Here is a 21,731-nt window from a genome sequence, read left to right on the forward strand (position 1 = left end):
GCGGACGCCTCGTGCCCAGACACTCCACCCCACGTTACGGTGCTGGGGGCCATTGGTGCGAAATCTCTCTCCCGGGCCCCGAAGGCGATTCTTCTGAGGGTCTTGACGCGATGCCACTAAGACACGCGTCCCCAACGTAGGAGGTCTTTCCATTCCACCAAAATCGTTTAATTTTAGTCAACACTGCTTGCAACATGTCCCGCGTCTGTCCACTTGCACGCTCTCCCACTTCCTGAGCTGCTCCTGAGGTCGAGCTGCCCTGCAGATCGGACAGCCATGCCCGCCGCTCGAACCTTCTATGTCAACTATTTGCTCGTTGGCGAATGAAAGACCGCCGTAGGCTGGCACTGGATGACCGAGAAGATTGTGGGATGTGCTTGGGTTCCGGTTAGTCAATTGCTACCCAAGGTCTATTGCCTTCCATCCAGTCCGGTATATTAAAGCTGACCGAGTTCGTATGTAAACCACTGTATTTTGCCTCATACTCTCCTCTTTTCCCCGTTTCCAAATTTCCTTCCCTCCCCTTTCACTCTACCTTCATACCCTCACTCCTGAACACTCACCACAATGGCTTCAAACGGTGTTTCCAACGGAGTAGCGAATGGCCATAACAACGGAGCAGTTAATGGCCAGTCTGAGCCCCGCACTCCTCTCCGTCCCGGCATCTACTCGCCTACAATGACCTTCTTTGATCCGGAAACGGAAGATCTCGATATCCCCTCGATACGTAAACATGCCGTTCGTCTTGCTGAAGCCGGTCTTGTTGGACTTGTTACTATGGGATCAAATGGTGAAGCTGTCCACCTCTCCCGGGAGGAGAAGATGGCCGTCACGCGAGCAACCCGTGAGGCCCTCGACGAAGCTGGATATCGTGATGTTCCTGTCATTGTTGGAGCCTCGGAGCACGGTATCCGCTTGACTATCGATCTGTGCAAAGAGTCCGCCGCTGCGGGTGGTGAATACGTGCTTCTCGTTCCACCAAGCTATTACCGCTATGCCATGGATGAGGTAGCGCTGTATGAGTACTTCACAAAAGTAGCTGATGGCTCTCCGTTACCTGTTATTCTCTACAACTATCCCGGTGCAGTAGCGGGCATCGATATGGACAGTGACTTGATTATCAGGTTAGCCAAGCATCCAAATATTGTCGGCACCAAGTTTACTTGTGGCAACACCGGAAAGCTCACGCGAGTAGCCTTAGCTACCAATGCTGTGACACCCAAGAGTGAGGGCAGTGGGTACATGGCCTTTGGTGGCATGGCCGACTTCACAATGCAGACAGCAGCCAGCGGCGGCTCAGGCATCATTGCCGGCGGTGCCAATGTTATTCCTAAGGCCTGTGTTAAAGTCTGGAATCTGTGGGCTGAAGGCAAATATGAGGCGGCGATAGAACTGCAGAAGATGCTCAGCAAAGGCGACTGGGTGCTTACAAAAGCTGCCATTCCGGGGACAAAGTCTGCTATTCAATCTTACTATGGTTATGGAGGTTACCCACGCCGGCCACTCAAGAGACTGAGCAAGGAGCAAGTTAACGCCGTTGCCGAGGGCATCAAGGACGTCATGGAGATTGAGATGAGCTTATAACATTATCCACATCAGATGCTCCCCCGCCCTGCTCTGCTCCCCTTCTCTTTCCATGATAGTCTTTCCGCCTATTCAGCCTTTCTTGCCTTGCCACCTCAGTTTGTATAAGTCTCAGCCTCTGGAAACCTCGATTTTAAGAGCTTCCCGAAGCATCTTGTAGCACGCCACCGTATTTACGGAGTTTGGCACTCTTAGGTCTACGGGCAACAATGTAGATAACCGCATGGTAATTAGAATGCAGTTTTCTGAGTCTCTCCTTGATACTCTCCTGCATGACTTACGATGTCCCAACATTTAGTTTCATTTAGCCTAATGACGCCGCTGACGTCAAATCTGCGCTAAAATCCAACAGGGTTCTCCAGCTCTTGACTGGAATTGCGCTATCATGACATGCAACAAATCTCATACCCAGGGGTGAGCTGCGCGTAACAATCTTTATTCTCACCTCAAGTCTCGACCCTTGATTGTTCCCTCCAAATCCAACCTGCCTCTGTACACCGACTTTGCCGCTTATAACCCAGTAACACCAAACCCCAAATTCAAGGCTAAGCTTTTTGTGAGGGCCCTTACACATCATACTATCTCAGGGCCACTTCCAGCTGCTCCTTTGCCAAAATGGGCCTCTTAGCTCTTCCGCACGCTGCACAGGCTATCCTATCATGTTACGGCCTATACCACTCGTACCAGTGCATCATGAAATTGCGCCAGTACGAAGAACGCTCCGAGAAGGCAGCAAAGTACTCCAACATAGCTGCCGAGCAGCTATACAAGACGCGCACTACCCAAGCAAGTGCTGCAATAGCGGTACGTTTTCCGCACGCTACCCCACTTTCAATTCAAATTCTAGGATACGATGTTATAGGAAATGACCAGGGAACCTTGCTTAGCTTACAATTTTCCTCTTCCCGGAAAAATAGGTTGTTTTGAGTCTAGTCTCGTCAACCGCGCTATTTCTCACTGATGCACCGTCTGCTTCCACTGGGTCGACTTTTATGGTTTTTGCTCTGCACGCTTTGAACTTAGCAGTGCAGCTTGCGGCGCGAATGCATGTCAAAGAGTTTTGGGACAATAAGGCCAGGATTCCGTTTGTTGAAGGATACAACGAGGCTATTTCGGGGACGGCGGAGATTGTGAGGGTACTTGGTCTGTCAGGGAGTTTGTGGGCGATGGAGATTGTACAGCTAGGTCTGTGGAAGATGATGCTCTGAACTGAAATGATGAGGTGCGGTAGTGTGTGGAAGGGTATTTGGGTTGTTGTTGATGAAGGGATAGAATGTGCAGCGTATAGCTGCGGTTCGGTTTGAGTTGATGGTTCGGTTTTGCGGAGAATAGATTGGTACATGGCCAAGGTCTGTTCATGATCAAGGGTAGGCCTGTAGTGCATTTATGACCTACAATTGTCCCTCTTGTCATGTCCTTGAGGGCTCTATTTAGCGTCGTTCCAATGGTGGTTACTAACTTACGTTTAGCGGGGTTATGTTTTTGTTTCAAAATATCTCCCGCATCAGTCTATGGGTATGTCAAAGATGCGAGTCATTGGCAAGGCGGGCTCTAATGTGCGGCATCCTGCGGTAAAGGGGTTATCACAGATCTGAAACAGGATCCCTACTGTCCAAAGCTTGAGAAATATTTGCGTGAGAACAGTGCGTGTCTAGCACAGCTGCGCCGAGAGTCCGATATCCCATTCCAATAGGGGCTTCACGGCGACAATTGGATTTTGAGAATGCCATGAAGTTGATCCGAATCCACTTCACTTGTGGCAAAGAGTTCGAGGGATAGATCAACGCCAAGTCAATAAATCCAGCAAGACGGAGACGAGGGTCGTTGCAGCTAATAAGTAGGATGGCGCCAAGACAGCAGCAGTGTTGTACGTATCCGATCGACGACAAAAGCATTAACCGTAACTATTAGATGCCAATTGTTATCGCCGGTCCAAAGGGGAATATATGGACCAAAAGGAAATCTCTCACGGAGGCGTATTGCCATCTCCATTCCCATAGAAGATAAGATGAGAGATAGTAGGAAACATGGCCATACGGATTGTACAAATGCTCGCGGTACTTGCCTGCAGAAATATTCTCCTTTGAATTGGTATTAGCGATCGCCCAGACCGGCCTGAGGCTGACGATTGCGAAGGGCAAGAAGCAAAAGAAAACCTTTCAGAGGAAACCACCTGAGAGGACGCCGCTTTCGGCTGAGGAGATAATACAAAGCGGCGGGGATTGATCATGTCAAGCCTCAGGACATTGGGCATCGCAAAGGTCACGCTGGCTTGATTTGGGGCGGATTGGATTGGAGTGACCAAGGTTGACATGCCCACTACATGGCTTGACTTGGGGCAGTGATCGGCGTCTCCACTGCCAAACGCACAATAGAACAGCGTTAGAAAATAACGGGGAGCAAGCCGTGCAAGCCTAACGGGAGGGGAGGCGCCCCTTTAGCGTATGGAGTAGTATCGATGAGAGGAGCTTTACAGGTGGCGTTGACGATTTTGATGCTTTTGTCGCTGCCAAGCGCTGAACAATAACGAATGAGGAGGTGAGTAAGGAGCCCCCGGTTGCCACTTCACCGGTTTGAAACCAGAACGCGCCCAATATGAAACTCAGCAGCTCTGGAAAGGGGCGTGGCCAGCTTTGAATGCGAACCCGTTTTCATAGACTGCGATGCTGCTGTTGTTGAGATGGACTCGGGGTCGCTGCGGGGGAAGGAGGAGATTGCGACGGCAAGGAAAAGGATCTTTTTCGCATGTCTCTGCATGCCTTTGCGTGCTTTTGCAGGATGGAAGGGGAATGGGCATGCTGTTAGTTTCCGTCCTGGAGCGTCCTGACCAGGCCGGCATCTTGCCCTGACCGCCCGCGTCTCGATTCGACAGCGTGCCCGCCCGGTGGTGAGCGTTACTGCCAGGTGCTGCCAGGTGCTTACCAGGTGCTTTGCCAGGTGCTGCTCTCTTCCCTCGCGTGATGAGGGAAAAGCCTGAGAACAGCTGCAGAGGATTGCTCACTCTCTAAGGGACTCGTCGCCCGCTTGCACGCCTTGACGGACTTTTTCCTCTTGCTCTGCTGCCGGACTTGTTCCCCTGCTTTGCGCATTCAAGCAACAGCAATAAGCAAGTCCCCAATCTGATTTGTCAAGGCCTCTCAGTGAACCCTTGCCAGCAGGCTGGCGCCCATCATCTTGCTCCGGGCCTCCACCATTTCTCTCTACAACGATACTCTCTCTCGTACTTCGAAGGCGCTGTCTTCGCATCTCTGCTTCTTTGTATCTTTTTGCGTCTTTGCATCGTGCAACCCGGCTTTTGCCCGTCCTGGACTTTCGTGCCCTGAAATCCAGCGCCACGCCTCATTTCGTCAGGCGCCCACGTCCACGTCCCACTACTCACCGATTGGAGCCCTGCGCAGTGGCCGCCCTTCGAATCTCGTCACCAGCTCCCTTCACCGTCCTCGCTCTGTTCTTGAACAATTACAAGGCTGCCGTCAGGATACTATTCCTTTCACTACGAATGGTGCGCCGCCGCTGAGTCTCCGGCTGCCTGGGGGGGCATCCATTGTTGGCATTTCAAGCTCCCTCGTCACGCGCTCGCTCTGCACTGGTCCTCAGCACTCGAGCACCACAACCATTTGACAGCCTTTCTGTCTCGCTCCTCGACACAGCATCCTTTCCCACAAGAGCACGATCCGAAACCATCCTTTTTACACTCTTCTGCATGGTTAGAGAGCTACAGCGGCTGACGCACGGTTTCCAACCGTCTCGACGATCAACCCTCCGCCTACGACAACACATCCTGGAGGCAAGATGAATAACGCAAACTTCCCGAACATGATGGGCCACGCCATGCCCCAACAGCAGCAGGCGGTGCAGCAGAATGTTCTGAACCACTATCGATCGCAACAAACGCCCATGGGCTGGCAGCAGTCATGTCGGCCAGAGGATCGAACCCGTATAGCTCACCAACTGTAAGTCTCTTGCCTCTCTAAAGTATGAATTATTTGAATTCACTTACTGTGGTGCTTTTGCTACCGAGAACTTGAGTTTGTTTTGAACCTCACCTTTAAAAGCTAACAGTCGCAACTCTTCCAGATCAACATCTTTCCGCCTCGCAAAGCCAGACGCACCAGATCGTGAAGCATTAGAGTGGGCGATTGCCGTGGAAAACGATCGATTTAGCCATGCAGCGTCGAAAGTGAGTAGATCCGAGAGTAGTAGTTGGCCATTATAATTAACACTAGATTATAGGAGGAATACAATACCGCAATCAAAGAGCGCATGTACACACTCCAGCAGGCTCGGCAGAGGAATGCCGACATGCTCCAGCAAGGCAATAACCATGTTGGGCAGCAAATAGGAATGATGGGACAGGCTAATATGCAGAACCCTCGACCGAACCAGGGACAGCAATTTCCTCAGAACTTTCCAAATCCTCAGCTTCAACGTCCCATGCAAGCCTCTCCCATTCCGATGAGCCAAGGCCAATCATCCACAGGGATCGATGCTTCGAATCAGATGGTGCATCAACAACTTCAATCCGCTCCTCAAATTGGTATGCAACGAAACCAACGTCCTAGCCAGATGCCAAATCCATTGAGCGACGAGAAGATTACCCAATTCGCAGCACAACTCATGAAGAGTGCAAAGCCGGAAACTATAGAAAGAGCTCAGGCAGAAGTACAACGAATGCCTCCAGAGAAGCGACAAGAACTCGAAAGACGGGGTGTTAATCCTATGTTATTTGTATTTCGCCATCATGCACTTATAATGGCTCAGAACAAGCGACAGCAAGCCTTAATAAGCCAGCAAGGAGGCCTTGGTGCCAGGCCAAATGGGTCGATGATGTCTCAAACGAGCCAAGCTCCTCAAATCCCTGCACAACAAATGGGCAACACTCAAAGCCAAATGGGTGTCATGGGTGGCAATCAGGACTTTGATTATGCTCAACTTGCCTTGCAGCAAGCGGAAGCTTCACGAGTGCAAGACCAAGGGCAGCTTGTTGTTCCTGCGAGCAACAACCCCAACGCGAACCAGGCCATGGGCGCCTTTGGATCTGTAGGCACACCTCAGCCTGGACAAGTCTCTCAACTTGGCCAACCTCAAAATGCTGCAGCCCAGCGGCAAGCAGCTTTCGCTAATGCCCAGGCGCAAAACCAAGCTCGAAATGCGCAGTTTCAAGCTCAGGTACAGGCCCGTGCACAACAACAGGCACAGCAGCAGGCAGCTCAAGCTCAAGCGCAGGCGCAAGCGCAAGCGCAAGCTCAGGCTCAGGCTCAAGCTCAAGCTCAAGCTCAAGCTCAGGCTCAGGTACACGCCCAAGCAGCCCAAGGACAGGCACAACAACAGATACTGCTGAGAGGCCAAGCTGGGGGACTCAATATCCCCCAGGGGCAGCAACAAAGTCCTGCGATGTCGTTTCTTACCCGGCCCATGGCACCTCCTGGACAACAAGGCGGAACCACACCTCAGCAGAGGCCGGCAGCTCACGTGCCTCAGATGACTCCTCAAAATCAACCTCAGATTGATCCTCGCATGGCATCTCAACTTGCGCAGCTGGCTCAGGAAAGAGCAGCAGCCGCTCAAGGACATCAATTAAACCAACAAGTGCGAGCCAGGCTTATTCCCCCTGGTCTTCCTGATGCCGCGAAGCAGCAACTAATGAATGTTTCTGACGAAGACTTCCGTGCCGTAATGCGCAAATTAAGTAGCGCGCCAAATAATGCCGGTCAAACTCCCGGTTTTCCCGGAAACCAACCACAAATGGGCCAACCTGGCATGCCAATAAATCCGCAAAGTTTTCAAGTGGCCTTACAAGGAAACCAGCTCATGAACGGTGCCAACATTAATGCCCAGCGAGCTATGCAACTTGGGCAACAAACTCCTGGCACAATGAATCCGCAGCAGGTCCAACTGCAACAGGCGCAGCAGCAACAGGCGCAGCAACACCAACATCGACGGATGGTGTTAGCGCAACAAACATTGAAGCAGAACCCACACGTTATAACCAAGACGGACCAGAAACCGTTTCCTCCTAATATACTAAACCCTATGATTAAGCAAAATCTACCAGAAGGAGTAAAGACATGGGCACAGCTCAAAGAATGGGCTAGTCGGAACCCTGCACTAGCACCGAATATCGATACTGGCAAGTTGCTGTTACTCCAAGCCATGCATGTGCAGGACCTCCTGCACCAACAGCAGAACATGGGTGGCCAGAGGATCCCACCGCAATCTAACAATGTTGGCGCGGTTCCCAACGCTCAACCTGGAGGACAAGCCCCGCAAGCCCGAATGGTTTCGCAAAATGTTCCTCTGGCACAAATGCAAGCTCGAAGTGGGCCACAGATGTTACAGGGCATGCCTCCTCATCCGCCTATCACACCTCAAGACATTCAAAATCTCAGAGCACGACTTCCACCAGCCCAGGCTGCGTTAACCGACGACCAGTTGAGAAAACATATAACGAGTCAGAGGATGACACAATGGAAGAAACAACAAGCACAACGACTGATGCAGCAAGGTCTTCAAGGCCAAGCTAACCAGATCCCCCAACAGCCTATGCCACAACAACCGCCGCAACAGACGCCTCGGCCTGCTCAAGCACCTCCACCACAACCAACGCCTCCTACAAAGCAACCTAACAGGGCACCACAGCCGCCTAAGCCTGCGCAACAACCAGCTCAAGCAAATGTAAAGCAAGGTGTGAAACGTCCGAACGATGATGTGATCGAAATATCAAATCCGGAACAAGTGTCTGGAACGACAACAGCTTCTCAAGCTCCCAATATGATACCCTCAAGACCTCAACAACACCCTTCTAACTTTACACCGGAGCAAATGACGCGGCCGAATCTGCAGCAGCCGTCTCAAATCCGGGCACAGCTTCACAAGGCACAGGATTTGACAAGCAGGGCCCAACAGCCTCCCAATTCCCAGCAAACTTCTGGTGCTCAGGCTCAGAACTCGGCCACGATGGACAGGAATGCTCTCATAGCGCAGAAAGACGCAAGGTTCAAAGCGCTTGGTGCTGAAATCGAAAGAGCGTTCCCTAGAAACCCACCAATACCACACCCACCCGAAGTTAGAGCGCAAATGCAGCAGTGGCTACGTGATTCCTATCCTCAACTTAAGCAATTAAATAAATGTTTGCTATTTTATAATCTAATGGCAGATAATCCTGAGCCTACATTAAAGCAAATGTTTGAAACGGTAAGCCTTATATAATGTGTACTTGTGAGGTCATGAGCTTATGCTAACTCTGCGTAAAGCGCTCAACGATCTCCAGACAGATGACGAAAGACGGTAGTCTGGCTGACCAAGTCACCATTACGAAGGAAATTTTCCACGCTTGCCTCCAGAAGATAAGCAGTTTCGTCTCGAACATGGCAAGTAGGATAAACCAGCAGCCGCAGCACCCACAGCAGCACCCACCGCAGCATCAGCAACAGCATCAGCACCCACAGCACGACCAGCAACAGCAAGAGCGGCAGCAGGGCGGCCAAGCACAACAGCAGATACTACAGCAGCCTCCTCAGGAGCTGCCGCACTCAAAGCAAGCTCAGCTTAATGCTGCAAATCTAAAGATTGTAGAGCAGCAGGAAAGTCACCACCGGCAGCATAACAAAGCACCACCACCTCCAACCACCGATCGACCACCTTTCCCACTCGGCGCACAATCTCCTCGTGGTGCCCCAAAATACTTTCAAGAGTCTCAGGTCAATGCTGGGAACCTCAAGTTCCCAGCGAGTAAGAAAGCGAAACTCGAGCACGCCAACAGCCAGACGTCTACGCCTGGCACAACATCTTCGCCACAAATTGGAGCAGGCAAAGGAGCTTCGCCCGAGCTTAAACGTCCGCAACAGCCCGAGAAGCCTGTCGAAACAAAGCCTACCTTCAAGTGCAAGGATAATACCTGCGACTCCAGCATTCGTGGCTTCGATACGCAAGCTGAACTTGAAGCTCACACGAAGGATTCCCACGCTAAGATTGAGGATCCACTTAAATATGCGATCGAACAAGTAGCCGAGGCTGTTGGTCTCAACAAAGACGGCAATACTAAGCCTGACGCAAACGCTACAAACCGTGGTACTAGACCAGCAACAGCAACATCGACTAAACCCCCACACTCAGGTAAATCAGGACAGACGCCGAACCTCAAACAGGAAGTCAGTACGCCCACGGGTGCACAGGCAGCCGCTACTCCTATGGCGCGCGTCGCGACACAGAGTGCCGTTAAAAGTTCACCATCTAATAATATTCTCAAAACTCCCCAAACCGGTCCGAAGGCAGGCACACCAAGTACCGGCCAGGCGGCCCGTGGCACACCGGCTTCCACGGCCAAACCGGCATCCAAGGACACGGAAACTGCCAAAACAGACACTCCCGAAAAGAAAGAAGAGGATCCCTGGGCTACGGCCCCCTTCGACCCGACCAGCCTCAAGGATATATTTGATGCCATGGATCTCCCCGGTACCTTCACAGCCGCCTCGCTCAGCAACGAAGACAACTCGTGGATCTCCCGTAGCTTGTCCCTGTCCCCAGCCACGACCCCAGCATCCAGCCTCGGAAGTAAAGACTCGACGTCCACCCGCGACTCTGATATTTCCGAGTCGGATAACCTTCAAATCTCGCTGGGCATGGGCGGCACTGATGCTAACACTGGTGGTGACGCTTGGATGGGTGCGTTAGGCACGGATTTCATACCGCTGGATCTGCAACTCTCGGAGGATTTGAGGGCGCTCGGAGTAGGCATGGAGGACGAAGACGTGCTGCTCGGCATGTTGGGACCGATCGATGGGAAGGGCGCAGAGGGCGACGCAGACGCGATGGATATGGACTGGGACGCGACATTCGGAGCCAGAGCTGGATTGGAGGCGGAGGGCGAGATTGAGGGATGGGGTGCCGGCGGCGTTTTTGATTTGTGAGGCGCATGCGCGNTTTGGGAATCGATCGCATTCAGAAAGGCGTTTTTTCCTGCATGATTGGGAATGGGAACTCTGTTTTAGAGCTTTGGGCGGGTGGCTGCGTAAAGACGCTTTTTTCTCTCTTATTCTTCTTTCTTGCTGCTACTCCCGTCAAGCCTTCGTGACCGGCGCTGGGTGGGAGGGACTTCAGGAGCTACATCGAGGGCTCCTCGGAGGTTTTTTTTTTGCCTTTCGTTTCGCGATTTTTTAATCTGGGGCTCGGCCACTTGGGTTCACGATAAGAGCTACTTATTTTATGACGGGGAACTTTTTCTTCTGTTGTAATATTTGGCTTTGGCGCCTGGACATAGTCGCCTCGGACGAGCATGCACGGCGCTGAGAATCGGACTCGGTTGATTTGGGATGGGATGGGCAAGCGGTGTTGATAATACCCCTTGGATATCCCTTTTTTTTTCCTTTCGCTTCATTTCTGATATTTCCGCATTTTGCCGTTTGATGTCCAGGGGAGTAGATGGTGTGAAGCGGATAGACGAATCGAGTTAAAAAGTGTTTTATATACAATGCGGAATTGCTGGAGTGTGTGGGTGGATATGAACGGCTGTGATTATTAATTAGGGAAATGATGCAAAACGAGACGCGTCAGGTACACTGAGGTAAATTACGACAATTGGTTGAATGGGTTTAAGTGGCTCCAAGGATATTGTTGGGATATTACCTCTAGGTGGCCCTAGTACCAGGTGGGGTGACATGAAGCATGTGAAGCGGATGTGATATTAAGGTGGATATATATTGCTTGCAACGGCACAATTCGTCCTATGGTTATCGACAAGATCCAGTCCAATAGAGCCAATCGGATTAAGTTGGGATACCCAATCGTTATTTTGCCAGTGCACCGACCACTTGATAGTAGGACGCTACCGTTGCATGCGATAGATAACAAGCCGTGAGTGGTGTCGAAGGTTCTAAGAAGGTTCTAGGATCGGATCGCTCCATCGGCGGGCCGGTGTTTGCGAATCATGGAGCTTGACATTTTCCCGCCAACGGCCAAACTATAAATTAGAGATGACGGTCGGTCTAGCGATATGGATAAGGTAGAACCATTAGCAGAATCCGGCTTCTGCGTATTTCCAATCGTAGAAGTATTAGAGTTTTTTTTTTTCTCAATTTTAATTACGACAACAGCTTCCAATGCTTCCCTCGCACTCTCGTTCCTGCACATCATTCTTCCGACCCGAGTCATGCTGCGGCTGGATGGAGTCATAAAACGATTTGATCATCTAATACTGAGACGAAGAGCCGCACAATCATCTGACACGAAGTAGCTAAAGGCGTCAGCATGCTGATCATGCCCTTGGACTAAGTCAAACATGGAAAATGCAAAATAATTTATCGAGACAGACCCTGAGCACAAAATTCGGGGAAGAGTAATTTTTTTGCTTATCGGTCAAACTTTAGTGGATGACGGTTATTGCACAGGCACATAGAAATGATTTTTTTCATCTTCCTTTGAAGCCACTCTTTCTCCAAGCTGAGGTTGAATGATGATTCTACTGAGAAAGACGCTGACGGGGGAAGCGAAAGGGCTAAGTAGGGTATTATGAGGAGGTTGTGCAGAGCCTCGTGCTGAGCCTGCAGAACCTCGTGCAAAGCCTTCAGACGCGACCCCAAATCCTGCAACAACCACCAGTCTAAATTAAATCATTTTTGCTGCGTTCGATTCGCTTTATCCAGTTATACAATGTCACGTTGGCTGTTTATTCGTGTAGGCGCTGGTCGGTAGTTTATTTTATTGTATGGCGCTTGCCTTTGTATGAGAATTACACACAAATCGCCACTTGTCTCTGCTAATTTTCCGAACGGCATCCAAGTGATGTAAGCGTTATGTAAGCAGCTTGTGATTGGATCGTCGACTCTTTGCCCCAACATAGTCCAAGCCCAAACCACTGAGAAATGAAATCCTTGTGGCGGCAAGGTAACACGAAACCAACATTGCCCCAGCCCACGGCATCCCACGCCCAGAACTTCCAGTATAGGCCAAGGCCTAGAGGCAGGACGCTGTACAAGTGACCAAAGTTAGAAAGAAGAAGACCAAAGTAGGGTTTTCCAGACATTTAGGACAAAGAGTAGGTCAAGATTGGCGGGCTGAGAAAGCACGACCGAGACGTGGTTGGAGTGGGAGCCGAAGAATGCTCCCACCAGAGCGGAGAAAGGCTCGGTATGCAGAAAGAAGATGCGGTACCCCGTCGGATATGCCGGCCTGAATCGTCGAGGTGTCATCCCACCGTACCTCTGCGACCACTGCGATTACTGCTTGATGGCGACGACGTTTCGAGACGCTGACCGCCCCAGAACATGCAAGCTGGCTCAAAGGTGCATCGGAATCCGAGAGCCTGTCGGGAAGCCCGGTCGAAGGCTGGTAGGACGCTGGTCGAACCAAAGCCAGCGATTGAAGAGGGCAGCGCGAGCGGATAGGTTCTCGCAGCGCAATTTCGAGATTCTTTGGATGGTGTTTTGTGGTTCTGGTGGGCTTTCTGCTTCCTTGCTGGTTGCTGGTCGCTTGGTCGACTGCGCATGCCAAATGCTCCTCTAATTGATTGGCTTATGCAACGCCCAGTCCAGGGTCACAAATCTTTGCGTTCTCTCGGGCCTTGGTTCAAACTTCCTAATTTCCTGCTATTACCGCTCCCTCTACCTCCCTTTTGCCCACCCCCCGGTACACAACCTCTACTCTCGCTCATAGTCCTTTTCGTGTATTTATATTCACGTCTTTCATTCAGTGGATACCACACTCTCCTTTGCATCGTCGACGTCTTGTGTTTTGGTTTTCGCCTTCACCTCGCCTTCATATCCGCATTCTAACCACAACAACGCCCCGGCCTGCCCGAACTTCCTTTTCATCTACCCCATTCCTCAGCCCCGGCCGCCCGGCGACTCGCAACAATTCCACCGCTGCCGGTCAGCAGCCATCAATTGCCTCCTCCCACGAAAATGCTGCAGCGTAAGTCCAACCTCTCTCATAGACCGAAGACTTCCTCTGCAGTCGACGACGGGCCAGGACCGCAACGCTTCGACACTAGCATGAAACGGAGAGCTTCGCAATTGTTTCATCCACATGTACACGACGTGAGGGATACTGGGCCTCCTGCACTCGGAAGTGTGCAGGAAGGGACGAAGGTGCTTCGGTACTCTCCGCACAATGTGGGCGAGTGCCTCGAGGGAGCAGTGGCCGGCGTGAAGCAGTTCTACCGACGCTATTCAACCTCATCCAAACGACCGTCCAATTTAGATCTTGGTCCCATGAAAATGCGGAAAAGCAGTCATGAGTCCAATTCCACCGACGCGACACTACCTGAACAGTCCCAGCCACAGCCCCAGACCCAAACGAAGAGCTCGATGATGCGCCGGCTTAGCAGCATTCGACACCGACGATCAGCAACTTCTGGCCCGTCTGGTGACACGGCGCGATTCAACCCAGTGCCACCCCAAATACCTGCAAACTATGCGAACCCTCTAAGCATACCCGCCGACTCTTCCCGAGGATCGGCCGCCAGGGCTGCTGCTGCTGCACAAAACGAGCGGCTCAGTCTTACAAAACAAGCGAAACGGGAAGCTGAGATGACTGCGAGATTTCTGTCGGATGGGGCAAATAGCGTCTGCCCAGACATCGTGACCAAGGATTCGGAGAGCGGCATAGGCATGACGTACAGCTCGCCAGTTGAAGGCACAAATAACGCATTGGAGAAGAAACTTGGTATGTTACATGGAGATTCGATGGATCCAACCCACTTCTAACTATCATAATAGATCCAATCGAGTATCTTCCAGCCGAACTCTCCTCTATAATTCTCTCAAATCTTGATGCCAGAACATTGGCCAGGGTAGAAACACTCTCAAAAACCTGGCAAGCTGCTGCATCTTCGCCTCACGTTTGGCGAGTGGTCTTCCTCCGGAAGTTTGAGCAAGAAGTGCACGTTTTCCCAAAACCAATAGTGATGGGAGGCGCTGGCATTGGAAAGATAACCGGGAACAGAATCATTCCCGGGCAAGATTGGAAGAAAATGTATCAAGTCCGGAAGACAATAGATCGTCGATGGGAGGCGAATTCTCCCATGCCAATTTACTTGAACGGGCACACGGATTCTGTTTACTGCTGCCAGTTTGATGAGTAAGTAGTCCAATCTTAGTTGATCTCCGCAAACTCTTAATCTTACTTTTTGACAGAAATAAAATCATAACCGGCTCCCGTGATCGCACCATTCGTGTCTGGGACCTCAACACCTTTCAATGTTTAAAAGTCATTGGCGGCCCGGATAACAGGCCTGTCCTCCCCACATCAGCCCCACTAGAAACCCACAAAGATACCGTATCTAACATTCTCTCTCTGAACGGCACCCCCGAAGGCCGTGCTATCTACCATGTTCCATCTGACTACCATGAAGCCAGTATTTTGTGCCTCCAGTTCGACTCCGAAATCATGGTCACCGGCTCTTCAGACCATACCTGTATCGTCTGGGACATCACACAGGAAGAATATGTCCCCAAGTATCGTCTGCGCCGCCACTCTGCAGGCGTTCTTGATGTATGCCTCGACGACAAATACATCATCTCCTGTTCCAAGGACGCCACCATCAACGTCTGGGACCGCAATACAGGTGACCACATCAGGGAGCTCACCGGCCACCGAGGGCCTGTCAATGCAGTTCAGCTCCGTGGCAATCTCCTTGTCTCCGCTTCTGGCGATGGAGTGGCAAAGCTGTGGAATTTAGACTCGGGTCTCTTTATTAAAGAGTTTCCGTCTCAAGACCGAGGCCTTGCCGCCGTTGAGTTCTCTGACGATGCTAAGTACGTCTTAGCTGGTGGGAACGACCACGTCGTATACAAATTCGACACAACAACTGGTCAGCTTCTCCACACGTCTACTCGCCATGGTGGTCTTGTCCGATCCCTTTTCCTAGACGCACACAACGGGCGTGTCATCAGTGGGAGTTACGACCAGAGCATCAGGATCAGCCACTATGATTCCGGTGAGACCTTTGGGACCTACGAAAATTGGACTACGAGCTGGATTCTCAGTGCCAAATCCGATTACAGGAGGGTAGTGGCCACGAGTCAAGATGGCAGAGCGCTAATCCTGGATTTTGGATGGGGCGTAGACGGCGTGGATGTGTTAGCCGGAAAGTAAAAACATCTGCAATGCCGCTTGCATGATTTATATACGAATTATTGTGAAATAATAAGGGGAAAGTTACTAAGTTACTAAGGAAGAGACGGGGAATTTTCAAAAAGGTAGCTGGCAGCTTGAGGCTTAAAAAAGGCGTTCTCCCGGGCATTTGGCGCATTTGAGCGGGTCATTTTATTCTAGATTTTTTTTGCCGACGATTCTCCTTTTTTATTTCCGCCTATTCATCTTCGGCCGCATTATAGACTAACTCGTGGCATGGTTTAGCGGAGAGTGAGGATTCCTTCCTATTATTATCTTAGATCCCATCACAAGGCTTGTAGCCGCTACACCATACGAACCCATTGTGTTCTCCTATACTCTCCTACAGTGAACTTCTCTACATCTGTATTCCAGAGTTTTGAGACACCTTGAGCTTCGTATCTTCGTCCTTCGGTCTCCTATCTTATATTTACCTTTGCCTTTCAACATCCTCAAAGGCCATGAGACGGCAGTTGTAAAATCCTACTGTAATTCATACCTGTATTTTTGCACGGTAATTTCCTTGCTTCTGATACCCCCTTTCCCTTCACCCCGTCTGGTCTTGGGGCGCTGGTAATGATCAAGGATATAGGACTATGGAGCTGGGGGATAGCCTACTTTTTGGGATCGAGAACACCATTTGTAGATAGCTCACTAGTTTACTTGGAATTTGAATTTTTTTTAGCAAGATTTTGCACTAGAATCTTGATGTTTTGCAGGAATGAACAATGGTATCTAGCAGCCTCCTCCCTCCTCGGCTCTCACTCCCACACACCGCAGAGCCATCGTGAAGACGAGTGAGTGCTATGGAGTAATCCTCGTCAACCCCGCCTCCGCAAAATCCCCATTCTGACCCTAAACCCCTCGCGTTCCCAAACGTTGCCAACGCACCAGCTCCCCACTACTAGCGCTAGCGGTGCCACAAAGCCCACGCACCGCACCGCACCGCACCGCATCACACACGCCCCGCAATCCGCCCAACACCAAGCACGCACCAAAACGCCTCCTCCCTCCTCTCCTTCCCCACCGCCGCTGCCGCCGCCCCAGCCCGGGCCTGCTCACCCCCCGCCGCGCGGTCCTCAGCCGCGACCTCGCTCTCGAACTCGATACGCACAAACACCGGGATCTCCAACACATCGTCATCGTCGTCGAGCTCGAGCTCGAGCTCGTGCTCCTCCTTCACGGCGCTCTGCCCCCCGGTCCCGGGGAGCCGGAAGTCCAGCGGCGCCAGCGGCCGCGGGTGCCCCGGCACGACTTCGAGGATGACGGCGGTCCAGTTGCGGCCGCGGTCCCAGATCTTGCCCGCCTCGACGGGGCCGGCGCCGCTGATGCTGGCGCCGAAGTCGGTAGCGCCGCCACCGCTGGTGCCGCTGCCACCGCGCTTTGCTGGCCCAGCGGCGCTCAGGGCCTCGTCCCAGACGTCGGTGTTGGCGCCGACGTCGAACTGCGGGCACATGATTGTGACTTTGGTGGCGATTTTGCCGGGGGTGGTGGAGGGGGTGGCGAGGGTGACGCGCACGGGGTCGAAGAGCGGGTTGGAGAGCGTGAGGAGGAAGTGCGTCGGGATGCCGGGGGCGAGCTTGGCGTAGTCGAAGCCCTGGGCGCCGGCCGAGGGCGGGGCGGTCGGGAGCGGGAGCGGCGTCGAGAGCGCGCGGAGGGAGAGCCGCGGGATGTGGTTGAGGGCGAGCAGCTTGATCTTGTAGCGCGTCGAGGTGATTTTGGATTCGGGCTTCGAGAGAATGTGCCGGCAGGTGCGGCATCGCTTGCCGCGTTTTGTGCGGAGGAGAGTGGGGACGGGGCGCACCTCGTCTTGGAATTTGGCGGTTGGGGAGAACTGGTGCGATTTTTGGGAGGGGGAGAGCGTGTGGTCCCAGCCCTTGGTTTTGAGCGTTTCAATGGCCATGGTGTCGGTGGAGGGCTGATGTGGAACTAGACCTTCGAGTATGGAGCACGCTTCGCGCATTTGGGTTGGTTTGTCGCGTTTTTGCTTCTTCGAGGACGCGGAGGAGTAGAGATTCATGATGCGAGAGAACGAAGAAGGGGAGGCAAAGTTGATGTCGTGGTGTGGAGAGAATGGGTTGGATGGCATGGCGAGGGTGAGCTGGGACTTGTAGAAGGCGGAGAGGTTTGAGAAAAGCTCATCATGCAATGGTATATCTGAGGGGCCCGTCTCATCGGATGGAGATCCGTCTCCTTTGGCCGTAGACTCATCTCTAGCTTCTGCGTCCCGCTTTTTGTCTCGTTCTCTTTCCCTCTCTTTCAGGGTTGGGACAACTTGCCCACCATTCTTTATCCTAGCTAGCTGCTGTGTGATGCCTGTGTGTTTCTCGAATTCGATGCCTATGTCTAGTGTTGTCCAGTGGCAGTATGGACATGAGAGGAAGAACGGTCCAGCCAAACCGCCCATATCTTCCGCTGTTGGAGCCTTGGATGGTTCCAGAGAGCCGACAGTCATAGGCGACGTGCACAGTGGGCAGTTGTAACAATTTCGTGTGCACCTGAATACAGTATCAGCATTGCAAGCATTTAAATATTCCTCCATTGCCACCCGTTGTGTTGTGCACCCACCGGAGGACTCTTTACCTGTTACCCTCGCTCTTGATCATGCTGCTTGGGACTTCGAAGAGGCAGCTCGGGCAAAACCAGTTTAGGGTCTCCTCGATGACGCATCGTGGGCACCGTATTTGCCGGCAGTCTTCGCAGTAGAGGAGGTGATCGAGAGGGTAGAGGGAGTAGCTCGCACGGGGGTTCCGCGGGTCGAAGGTTCTTTCGTCCTCTTCTTCTTCGGTTAGAGAAGGCTGAGACACGCGCTTCGAGGGAGACCCTCCTACTGTGGAGTCGTAGCAGTCGCAGGAGTAGTATGTGTAAGGGAATGGTTGTGCCATTGTTGCGCAGTCGAGGATGTTTTCGTGATGTTTCGGGGAGCGACAGGCCTCTCCGCAGAGACGTCACCGAAACAATTTCATTCGAAAACCCCGGTCATGTTTATTGCTAGCCTGTGCACAACGCTTGTCAATTGATCTTGCCGTATCTTGTGAATATAGATATTTTCTTCCCGTACGATGAGTTCATTCTCAATTCGCCCTTTCATTCCCTCTCTTTCTCGACGTATTGTTCCTCTTCGAGCCACGCGGCGGTACGCAATCCAAGCTCCGGGAGGACCGACTCTCGAGATATTCAATCGACAAACGAAATGGCTACAAAAAGAGCGCGCAGCTGCAGATGTTCAGGCGAGTAGGAATGCCGACTACCTCAGAGATGAGGTTGCTTCTAGGCTATGTGAAAGGCTACTTGTAACATCCCTCAAGCCATTGCTCTTCTACCTCAGCAGCTCACTCTGCGCTAGGATATCAACCGTCACTTTCCACACGTCCTCGACTTAGGAGCTAATGCTTGCAATGTAGCGCGAATGCTCACTCTTCCTTCCCCTGATGCACCAGACTCCACTCCTCGTTCCGAGCGTCTTTCAAACCTCACTGCCGCTGAATCGTCTCATACTCTCCTTCATCGGGATGCAGACCTGCCGTTCAATGATGAGATTGGTATTACGCGAGAAGTCATTCCGACTACGGAAACTCTTCCGTATGAAGCCAACACTTTCGATGCGGTCCTCAGTAGTCTGAGCCTGCACTGGATCAACGACCTGCCCTCTGTGCTATCACAAGTGAACAACATTTTGAAGCCTGATAGCCCATTTTTAGGCGTAATGCTGGGCGGGGATAGTCTGTTTGAGCTGCGTACATCATTGCAGCTAGCAGAGCTCGAACGTCGCGGTGGTGTCTCAACGCATACCTCTCCTCTTGCCGATGTGCGTGACGTTGGGGGTCTTCTCCAGCGTGCAGGATTTCATCTCCTTACCGTGGATGTTGACGATATTATAGTCGATTTTCCAGATAGCTTCGCCCTCATGCGAGACTTGCAGGCTATGGGAGAGTCGAACGCCGTACTCGGAAGAGAGATGGGTGCAATACAGCGAGATGTGCTGCTAGCTGCCGAAGCAATCTACCGCGAACTACATGGAAACGAGGATGGGAGCATACCTGCGACCTTCCGAATAATTTACATGATTGGGTGGAAGGAAGGGCCAAATCAAGCCAAACCATTACCCAGAGGAAGTGGTATGGTCAGCATTAAGGACATTCTAGAAGGCCATGGAAAGGAAGGAGGAGAAAAGAAATGATGAAATCCGCATAGCTATGCTACATGCGACTACAATGGCAGCAAACGGTAAAGAACCCGAATTTTGTCTAGATGTAGCAGATTGCAGTAGGCACCAATAGGACATCCAGCGCGCATCCGGATGCTTGGTATCATCGTAGATGGCTGTTGGTATCTAGGTTTCCGGGAAATACTACGATCTTACCAGAAGAAGGGCACCAGTGCTGGGATCCCCTGGAATGCACCATCAAAGGATTTCGAGTATCTAGTTTGCAACGCTCAAACCGTCAATATGCATGTCAAAACTCAGCAAGAAGATCATCTCCTGAAGTTCTTGGTCGACAATACACTTTATTCGTTTGTGAATCTTGCGGCTATAAAACCTCAAAACGCCGCGCCAATTCTATCTCTAGTGCCACTGCACATGCACGGCTACTTGCATGTGAAGTTACAAGGCTAGGGCCTCAGGTAGAAATAGCGAGTGTGCTATAATCAACTACATCTTGTTGTATTCTTCTATTGAGTTTGTTTTCATTGCAACACCGACAGCCGTTCCAGCCTCCAATCACCGTTCGAGTTTTAAGCGCAGGCCCCCCGCTTGGAGCCGTTGGCCTTATCCCTCAGTCGGTGCCTCCTCTGAGTGATGCGAGTAGATTATTGAGACAGATTCTATGAATATCCTACAAGTCGCCGGCAGATACCGTATACAGATGCTAAAAATAACGGCTGTACTAATTAGCAGCTATGAACCTCCAGAGATGTCTTCACAGTGAAAGAACCGCAGAGCCCTATCTCACAAATTCCTGATACTTTCCCCGACGTTTCTGTTCTGGTATACTTTCCCCATGTAGAAAAATTCCTTACTCTCGCGAATATCAGATAGATGAAGTTCTCATGGCTCTCGTCATCATATACTGGAAGCATTTCTAGCATGTGTTGAATGGTTGGAAGGACTGTGGCTATCCGAGTAGAAGTGGGCATTCAGGAGCATGTTTCTTTAAGCTATGTTCATGAGGCTGGTGAATGACACTAGTCATGCACAAAAGCACCAAGGCCACTTAGTGTCTTTCGTTTAGTTGCCCTGAAATAGCGAAATCCAATATGTTTCGTGTAAGAAAGGCCGTGCGTTCAGATTGGCACATTTTAGCGAGAAAGAAGCTTTTCAGAGGGTTTTGCCGAGAAAAGTGTGATAAAGTCCGAAACAACATTGGAATGGAAGCGTTGGGAACCACCAGGGCAATTGGGGTAATTGGAGCACGTGAGCAATTCTCGTGAATCGATACGGCACGTTTTACGGAATACGCGTGACAGAATTAGCACCGGACTTGTCCGTGGCGTGGCGAGCGCAATTTATCCAAACGGTCGCCCATCCCCATCTCTCGTCTCCCATCAGCCTCCGCAACAACTTCCACACGCATCGCGTGAATTTTAAGATGGCTCGATTTAGAACACCACTGCTTGCTTCTGGTGGCACCTACATCTGCGACAACGACATCGAGTGTATCTAGTAATTCAACGGGGCTCTAGCAACCAACGGTAGACGATGCAGCGAGCACGGGGCAAAGATAGGAACCGACGAGCGAGGGAGTGTCTGCTCACCGCACTTCGCCATCCGAGCGCAGTAGTCAGACAATCCCCGACTGGCTAGAAGAGTTACCTATCTCTGTGCCACCGGCGGTCCCGTCAGCATTTGCAATGACACCGGCAATGTGGGTACAACTGTTTCTTCTTCTGAAAAAAAAACTGAAAAAAAACGTCATGATAATAGGGTAACACGAATGCCGTTGCATGCATCTCTCCGGCCTAGGCTGTCCCACCACAACCCCCAGACTAACGGATTGATGGATTGGTGACTTTAATGCTTCATCCATGCAGTTCGC

General features: G+C 51.6%; 7 protein-coding genes across 7 annotated transcripts; 6 read left to right on the forward strand and 1 right to left on the reverse strand.

Annotated features, from left to right (window-relative positions):
• Positions 1 to 567: 567 nt before the first annotated feature.
• K441DRAFT_686308 (aldolase) lies at positions 568 to 1,584 on the forward strand (the record flags this gene model as incomplete). The annotated part of the gene is made up of 1 exon (XM_067651980.1): positions 568 to 1,584. One exon carries the CDS (start codon positions 568 to 570, stop codon positions 1,582 to 1,584), a length of 1,017 nt encoding a protein of 338 aa, XP_067505454.1.
• A 615-nt stretch (positions 1,585 to 2,199) lies between these two features.
• K441DRAFT_686316 (uncharacterized protein) lies at positions 2,200 to 3,790 on the forward strand (the record flags this gene model as incomplete). Its single annotated transcript, XM_067651981.1, has 3 exons — positions 2,200 to 2,388; positions 2,616 to 2,769; positions 3,750 to 3,790. The coding sequence occupies 3 exons, from the start codon at positions 2,200 to 2,202 to the stop codon at positions 3,788 to 3,790; spliced, it is 384 nt and encodes a 127-aa protein (XP_067505455.1).
• A 1,313-nt stretch (positions 3,791 to 5,103) lies between these two features.
• On the forward strand, positions 5,104 to 9,161 carry K441DRAFT_63431 (uncharacterized protein). The gene is made up of 4 exons (XM_067646404.1): positions 5,104 to 5,537; positions 5,662 to 5,764; positions 5,818 to 6,624; positions 6,715 to 9,161. Exons 1-4 carry the CDS (start codon positions 5,377 to 5,379, stop codon positions 8,791 to 8,793), a joined length of 3,150 nt encoding a protein of 1,049 aa, XP_067505456.1. The 5' UTR covers positions 5,104 to 5,376; the 3' UTR covers positions 8,794 to 9,161.
• Positions 9,162 to 12,238: 3,077 nt separating this feature from the next.
• K441DRAFT_63449 (uncharacterized protein) lies at positions 12,239 to 13,282 on the forward strand. The gene has a single exon (XM_067646406.1). The coding sequence runs from the start codon at positions 12,724 to 12,726 to the stop codon at positions 13,081 to 13,083; it is 360 nt and encodes a 119-aa protein (XP_067505457.1). The 5' UTR covers positions 12,239 to 12,723; the 3' UTR covers positions 13,084 to 13,282.
• K441DRAFT_63482 (WD40 repeat-like protein) lies at positions 13,283 to 15,972 on the forward strand. Its single transcript, XM_067646416.1, has 3 exons — positions 13,283 to 14,244; positions 14,298 to 14,658; positions 14,715 to 15,972. Exons 1-3 carry the CDS (start codon positions 13,482 to 13,484, stop codon positions 15,673 to 15,675), a joined length of 2,085 nt encoding a protein of 694 aa, XP_067505458.1. The 5' UTR covers positions 13,283 to 13,481; the 3' UTR covers positions 15,676 to 15,972.
• A 373-nt stretch (positions 15,973 to 16,345) lies between these two features.
• Positions 16,346 to 18,578, reverse strand: K441DRAFT_633807 (uncharacterized protein; the record flags this gene model as incomplete). The annotated part of the gene is made up of 2 exons (XM_067646384.1): positions 16,346 to 18,191; positions 18,277 to 18,578. The coding sequence occupies 2 exons, from the start codon at positions 18,576 to 18,578 to the stop codon at positions 16,649 to 16,651; spliced, it is 1,845 nt and encodes a 614-aa protein (XP_067505459.1). The 3' UTR covers positions 16,346 to 16,648.
• A 177-nt stretch (positions 18,579 to 18,755) lies between these two features.
• K441DRAFT_554684 (S-adenosyl-L-methionine-dependent methyltransferase) lies at positions 18,756 to 19,873 on the forward strand (the record flags this gene model as incomplete). Its single annotated transcript, XM_067643240.1, has 2 exons — positions 18,756 to 18,986; positions 19,040 to 19,873. 2 exons carry the CDS (start codon positions 18,756 to 18,758, stop codon positions 19,871 to 19,873), a joined length of 1,065 nt encoding a protein of 354 aa, XP_067505460.1.
• Positions 19,874 to 21,731: the final 1,858 nt, after the last annotated feature.

The sequence above is a fragment of the Cenococcum geophilum genome (genome assembly GCF_001692895.1).
Source record: "Cenococcum geophilum 1.58 unplaced genomic scaffold K441scaffold_15, whole genome shotgun sequence".
Classification (NCBI taxonomy): Eukaryota; Fungi; Ascomycota; class Dothideomycetes; order Gloniales; family Gloniaceae; genus Cenococcum; species Cenococcum geophilum.

What these genes read in the sequence shown, in the direction of transcription:
- K441DRAFT_63431 (XM_067646404.1), top strand. Translation starts at nt 5,377, where the DNA reads ATGAATAACGCAAACTTCCCGAACATGATGGGCCACGCCATGCCCCAA. An exon ending in TTAGCCATGCAGCGTCGAAA is followed by an intron (nt 5,765 to 5,817) that starts GTGAGTAGATCC and finishes ACTAGATTATAG; the next exon opens with GAGGAATACAATACCGCAAT. An exon ending in CCATGGGCGCCTTTGGATCT is followed by an intron (nt 6,625 to 6,714) that starts GTAGGCACACCT and finishes GCTAATGCCCAG; the next exon opens with GCGCAAAACCAAGCTCGAAA.
- K441DRAFT_63449 (XM_067646406.1), top strand. Translation starts at nt 12,724, where the DNA reads ATGCGGTACCCCGTCGGATATGCCGGCCTGAATCGTCGAGGTGTCATC.
- K441DRAFT_63482 (XM_067646416.1), top strand. Translation starts at nt 13,482, where the DNA reads ATGCTGCAGCGTAAGTCCAACCTCTCTCATAGACCGAAGACTTCCTCT. An exon ending in CGCATTGGAGAAGAAACTTG is followed by an intron (nt 14,245 to 14,297) that starts GTATGTTACATG and finishes CTATCATAATAG; the next exon opens with ATCCAATCGAGTATCTTCCA. An exon ending in TACTGCTGCCAGTTTGATGA is followed by an intron (nt 14,659 to 14,714) that starts GTAAGTAGTCCA and finishes ACTTTTTGACAG; the next exon opens with AAATAAAATCATAACCGGCT.